At 51.4% G+C, this 6,589-nt stretch overlaps 1 protein-coding gene across 1 annotated transcript in view; it reads left to right on the forward strand.

Annotated features, from left to right (window-relative positions):
* Positions 1-4,075, forward strand: part of LOC123050542 (ervatamin-C-like) — a 19,976-nt gene extending 15,901 nt beyond the window's left edge. Inside the window, exon 2 of the mRNA XM_044473321.1 lies at positions 3,330-4,075. Within this exon, the coding sequence (XP_044329256.1) occupies positions 3,330-3,901 (572 nt within the window). The 3' untranslated portion in view covers positions 3,902-4,075. The remainder of the gene's footprint in view (positions 1-3,329) is intronic.
* Positions 4,076-6,589: the final 2,514 nt, after the last annotated feature.

Consider the following 6,589-nt stretch of genomic DNA (forward strand, 5'->3'; position numbering starts at 1 on the left):
CGGGCTTTGACCAGTGGACCTCTCCACCCGGTTATGTCAGGTCAGCACAGAGGGACACCTGGGAGCAACATCCGGGCCAAACCCATAGCTACATCCCCTCCGTGTAGACCCGACGCGTCCGTTTCCCCCCTACAGGTGCCGGCGACGGCGTCGTCCGTGAGCTGGGAGGCCACGCCCCGGAGACGCGTGCCGGGCGTTTGCAACCGCCACAACACCTTCAGATTTGTGAGAAGCCGCGTACGCAAGATTGGCGGCATGCTAGCCCATGGAGGCCGCCGGCCACAGTCGTAGACATGCGAAGGGCAATCCGGGTAGAGGGAATTGTTCGGATACTTCTCCATGACAAAAAATTATGAAAAATTACCATCGTTCCTATAGCACATGTTCCCACGTCTTGTAAAAAACTCATGATTTTATCGCGATCCGAATATTTAATAATATTCACGTCGCACCGTTACCGCAGAACGTCTACTACTTTGTTATCGCCGTCCGTGAGGGGGGCACACCCCGGAGACGCGTGTTGCCTCTTCGGACATGCCACAACACCACCCCCATGTATGAGGGGCCGGTGCGACGCTTCGGTGGCATTGCTACCCCCCAGGGCCCCCGTCCCGCCTAACCCTGGAGCGGTTGACTGCGAGATCTAGCCGTTTGACTTCCCACGGGCGGGCTTTGACCAGTGGACCTCTCCACTCGGTTGTGTCAGGTCAGCACAGAGGGACACCTGGGAGCAACATCCGGGCCAAACCCACAGCTACATCACCTCCGTGTAGACCCGACGCGTCCGTTTCCCCCCTTCACGTGCCGGCGACGGCGCCGTCCGTGAGCTGGGAGGCCACGCCCCGGAGACGCGTGCCGGGCGTTTGCAACCGCCACAACACCTTCAGACTTGTGAGAAGCCGCGTACGCAAGATTGGCGGCATGCTAGCCCACGGAGGCCGCCGGCCACAGTCGTAGACATGCGAAGGGCAATCCGGGTAGAGGGAATTGTTCGGATACTTCTCCATGACAAAAAATTATGAAAAATTACCATCGTTCCTATAGCACATGTTCCCACGTCTTGTAAAAAACTCATGATTTTATCGCGATCCGAATATTTAATAATATTCACGCCGCACCGTTACCGCAGAACGTCTACTACTGTGTCATCGCCATCCATGAGGGGGGCCACACCCCGGAGACGCGTGCCGCCTCTTTGGACATGCCACAACACCACCCCCATGTATGAGGGGCCGGTGCGACGCTTCGGTGGCATTGCTACCCCCCCAGGGCCCCCGTCCCGCCTAACCCTGGAGCGGTTGACCACGAGATCTAGCCATTTGACTTCCCACGGGCGGGCTTTGACCAGTGGACCTCTCCACCCGGTTGTGTCAGGTCAGCACAGAGGGACACCTGGGAGCAACATCCGGGCCAAACCCACAGCTAAATCCCCTCCGTGTAGACCCGACGCGTCCGTTTCCCCCCTTCAGGTGCCGGCGACGGCGTCGTCCGTGAGCTGGGAGGCCACGCCCCGGAGACGCGTGCCGGGCGTTTGCAACCGCCACAACACCTTCAGACTTGTGAGAAGCCGCGTATGCAAGATTGGCGGCATGCTAGCCCACGGAGGCCGCTGGCTACAGTCGTAGACATGCGAAGGGCAATCCGGGTAGAGGGAAATTGTTCGGATACTTCTCCATAACCAAAAATTATGAAAAATTACGATCGTTCCTATAGCACATGTTCCCACGTCTTGTAAAAAACTCATGATTTTATCGCGATCTGAATATTTAATAATATTCACGCCGCACCATTACCGCAGAACGTCTACTACTGTGTCATCGCCGTCCGTGAGGGGGGCCACACCCCGGAGATGCGTGTCGCCTCTTCGGACATGCCACAACACCACCCCCATGTATGAGGGGTCGGTGCGACGCTTCGGTGGCATTGCTACCCCCCAGGGCCCCCGTCCCGCCTAACCCTGGAGCGGTTGACCACGAGATCTAGCCCTTTGACTTCCCACGGGCGGGCTTTGACCAGTGGACCTCTCCACCCGGTTGTGCCACAACACCACCCGGTTGTGGTAGGTCATCCCATAGAAACACTTGGGAGCAACGTCCCCTCCGTATAGACCCGATGCGGCTGTTTCCGCCCTCCATATGCCGGCGGCGGACCGTCCGTGAGGGGGGCACACCGCGGACGTGAGGGGGTCACACTCCGGAGACGGGTGCCGGGCGTTTGCAACCGCCAGAAAACTTCTGTCGGCATAGCTGTTTTTTATTTTAATAAAATATAAGGACCTATATTCAAAAGAACATGACGGCACATTATTAATGTGCTCGAAAAAAATACAAACTATATATATATATATTCATAATCTATGGAAAAAATTACAAACTACATATATATTCATATAATACAAAAAAAGCATAAAAACATATGTAAAAAAGCAAAAAAAACAAATGTAAAAAAAACACATATAAAAAAATAACTATGCCGACGGCATTGCCGTCGGCATGGAGACGGCAGGGTTTTGGGTGGGCGCCGTGCCGCGGATCGGTGACGTGGCGCCTATGCCGACGGCTGCCGTCGGCATATCTACGCCGCGGATCGGTGACGTGGCATGCGGAGATATGTAAAAAAAAGCAGAAAAACAAATGTAAAAAAAACACATATAAAAAAATAACTATGCCGACGGCATTGCCGTCGGCATAGAGACGGCAGGGTTTTGGGTGGGCGCCGTGCCGCGGATCGGTGACGGGGCGCCTATGCCGACGGCTGCCGTCGGCATATCTACGCCGCGGATCGGTGACGTTGCATGCGGAGATATGCTGACGGCCGCCCGTTCCGACCGTCGGCATAGGTTTGACGGCGTTAGCCGCTGGTCACGGGCGGCGTCGCCGGGCCCACAGGTATGCCGACGGCTGCTGTCGGCGTGTCTGCATCTAGGTCGACGGCTGCCGTCGGCGTAGATCGAGGTAGCCCGACGGCCAGGATAAGCCGACGGCTAGGACTAGGCTGTCGGCATAGCTCCAAGTATGCCGACGGCTGCCGTAGGCATAGTTTTGGCCGTCGGGGTAGGACCGTTTTCCGGTAGTGTATGTTTAGTTATCCGAGGATGGCAACTTTATTTATGAATTAAGCATGTCAACTTTTTGTTTGAATAGCAAGTTTCAATTTTCTTTTAGGGTTTTTTCCAGATGACAATTTTAGAAACGTCATAGCGACGTTATTTCGTGGTGACACTTATCATTATAGCTTGTTTAGGGGAATCTCATCCATTTCAACTACGTAAGTACTGGCCTCTTTTAACCAATTTGTTTCTATGCCCGGACCGGACCGGGTGCATGCAGTTAGCTGCTGGGCGTTCTCGGCGGTGGCAATGATGGAGAGTCTCTACTTCATCAAGACGGGGACGCTGGTGCCCCTGTCGGAGCAGCAGCTGGTGGACTGCGACAAGTACGACGGTGGCTGCAACCGAGGCTACTACCACAGGGCCTTCCAGTGGATCATGGAGAACGGCGGCCTCACCACGGCGGCGCTGTACCCATACAAGGCGGTGAGAGGCGTCTGCTTCCGCGCCAAGCCCGTCGTCACCATCACCGGGCACGCGGCGGTCCCCAAGAACGAACTGGCCCTGCAGAGCGCCGTCGCGAGGCAGCCCATCGGCGTGGCCATCGAGGTCCCAACCAGCATGCAGTTCTACAAGAGTGGCGTCTTCTCGGCCCCCTGCGGGATCAAGATGAGCCACGCCGTGGTGACTGTCGGCTATGGCACCGACGCCTCCTCGGGGCTCAAGTACTGGCTCGTCAAGAACTCGTGGGGCCAGACGTGGGGCGAGGCCGGCTACATCCGTATGCGCCGCGACGTCGGAGGGTCGGGGCTCTGCGGCATCGCCCTCGACACCGCTTACCCGACCATGTGATGTCAATCATGCGCGCGCACCTACGTACGTTCCGAGTTAAGTAAACTCGCAGGCAGCAGCATCTGCCCTAGTAGTACTCCATCGTGCATTTGTGACGTCCAACCTATGTCGTCGTTTACATCGCGAGGCTATTATACGTATGTGGTGTGTGTACGTGTAACAATATAGTATCATGCGTGTTCTCTGTTTAAAAAATCAAAATGTCCCAAGCAAAAGGGCAGCAAAAAGTCTAGCTATCTTTCTATTTTGGTAGTTCTGTGCAAGGTGAAATACAGCATGCTAAGAGAAATAGCGGCGGCCTCCTCCAGATGCTATACACGATATAGCGTGCTAACAATGTGCTATATTGCAAATAGAGTTTAAGAAAACTGTTAGATATAGCTAAAAAATAAAGGATTTCAACAAGAATAAATGATACTATAGGCTAATGTGCGCTTTGCCGCGCCATTTTTCACTTGTCGGTTTTTTTAGCAGGTTATTGTGGTTGATTGTTATTTTTTGGTCTTATCTGCACGGACCTGGATCTTAATTATGTTCTGATTGGTTCTTAATTTGTATATTGTGCTCGGGTGCCCAAAAAGACGATATTAGTTTTGAGAGTACATTGGAGTACTTCGGTGCCTGATTGTGATATCCTTGCATATTTTGGCCTTGATGAGCCGGTGGTCATTGTGTGAGCCCCTTAAAAGCTTATATTCCACGACGAAGTTGTAGAATTGATGATACAATGTTTGCACGATAATACTACATTCACGGGCAAATTCAACAGACTTTCACGGGGTGGAGAACATGCGCTAATCTAATTGCCCCCCACCCCCCCCCCACCCGATTTTAACTGGTGGGGCCTGTTCTACTTAACTGAATCACAACCATTAATCTCTAATTACTCCGTAAAGCCCCTGTAAAGTGCCCGTGTGTGTAGCATTACTCATGTTTGCATGGGTCGGTCCACGAATCTTCCACTCGCTCCGTGAGTAATATATTTTTACGCCCACTCTACTGCAATCTTATAAATAACCGGCTATATTTTTATTTATTTAAATCAAAAGATTTAAAAAAACATGATTTTTTAAATGTGTTGGAATTTAGAAAATATTCATAGATTTAAAAACATTTGCAAATTTAAAATAAGTTTCACAGGTTTATAAAAGTTTAGAGATAACTCTCAGCGATTTAATTCATAACATTTATAAATCGACCCACCGCCGTGACATGCCGCTACAGCCGACCTCTCCTGGAGCTGCAACAAAGCACTCTCGGCGGCTTATGCAGAGCAGCGCCCAGCTAATCGAATTAACTCTCGCCACCAGCTATTCTCCACATCCTCCCCTGAAAAAAGCTATCCTCCACATCCCACGGAGGAGACGTACCAAAGAAAAATAGACACGCAAGGAACCAGCTGCCCACACAAAACGTCTACCCACTGTCACCGGGAGCCCACACACTCCACACCCCACGGTTCACCAGGAGAGCTCCTGTCAAGGGAGCTTAGAGTTTTAGGTTATAGTCAAAAAATGTCAGAACAATATATGCATGACCACATACAAAATTGTTCTCCAGTTGGCTAGAGCCTAACATCAACATCCCATGGGGCAATATCACAATATAAATTACTTATTCAGAATCATCAACTTTAGTGATGTCATCTTCCGATTCAGAAGAGGAACCAATAGATATTATTCATCGCCATGAAAATAGGAAGCAACTTCTTCTCTTTTCTAAAGGTAGAAATCTCGAGCCATTGGGCCGATAGGCTAGGGCATCCGGTCTAACTGAATCGTTCGGTCCCGTTTCTTGGCTTTTAAAATATTTCAGTTTCCTGAAAGTGTTGACCATTGGTTTCACGAGGAAGCATTAACCGAGAGATCGGTCCACCTAAAGTTCGGTTCGGTCGTCAGTGACAACCGAACATTGCCGATATATAGCAGCAATTCCATCCATGGTGGTATTGTGTGCCTTCATTGCCTGACCTCCCACTAGATCGAGGCCACACCTCTCTTGACACCAAGCTGGGAGAGCAGAAGAGGTGGAGGTCGCCGGGAAAGAGGGAGAGGGAGGAGATCGTGCCGGGGAAAGTAAATGGGGCAGGATTAAATCAACTGCTGGTTTCCCAACCAGCGCCACTGGCTGCCAGTGCGGGTGGAGAACAGGGGCGGTGACTTAGGGCAAGGCAGGTCATATCGCTGGATCGCGAGACTACAGAATGGGGATCGTGGGGCTTGGAAGGTTTGAATGTGACACAAATAAACAAGGGGATGAGCAACGTGAGGCCTTGCGAGTTAAATAATGGGCTGGGCTTTCTACATTTTTTTACCAGAGTTCGGTTATTTGGTCAGTTCGGGTGCCAGAGGCCTAAAACCAAATTTTGTAAACTTATTAGTTCGGTTTTCTAGGATTGATGACTAGAATTCTAACCGAAATTATTGGTTTCAGTGTAATCGATTTCGGTCTAGGTCCTTTTGGTTCGGTAGTTCGGTCATTAGTTAATATGCCCACCCCTAAGCATGATGACGTCATGTATGACCTCATTTGATACTCTGTTGAACGGTCATTCCGTCTGACAGCTTGGCTGAACGCTTGGGGCGCCACATGTGGCCTTTGGACATCGCGTAGTGATGTTGTAGGATGGTCACACCTCAATCTCGAGCGAGATCTTTTTTTTCCAGACCAAAGTGGTTACTCCCTTGA

The sequence above is a fragment of the Triticum aestivum genome, chromosome 2D (genome assembly GCF_018294505.1).
Source record: "Triticum aestivum cultivar Chinese Spring chromosome 2D, IWGSC CS RefSeq v2.1, whole genome shotgun sequence".
Lineage (NCBI taxonomy): Eukaryota > Viridiplantae > Streptophyta > Magnoliopsida > Poales > Poaceae > Triticum > Triticum aestivum.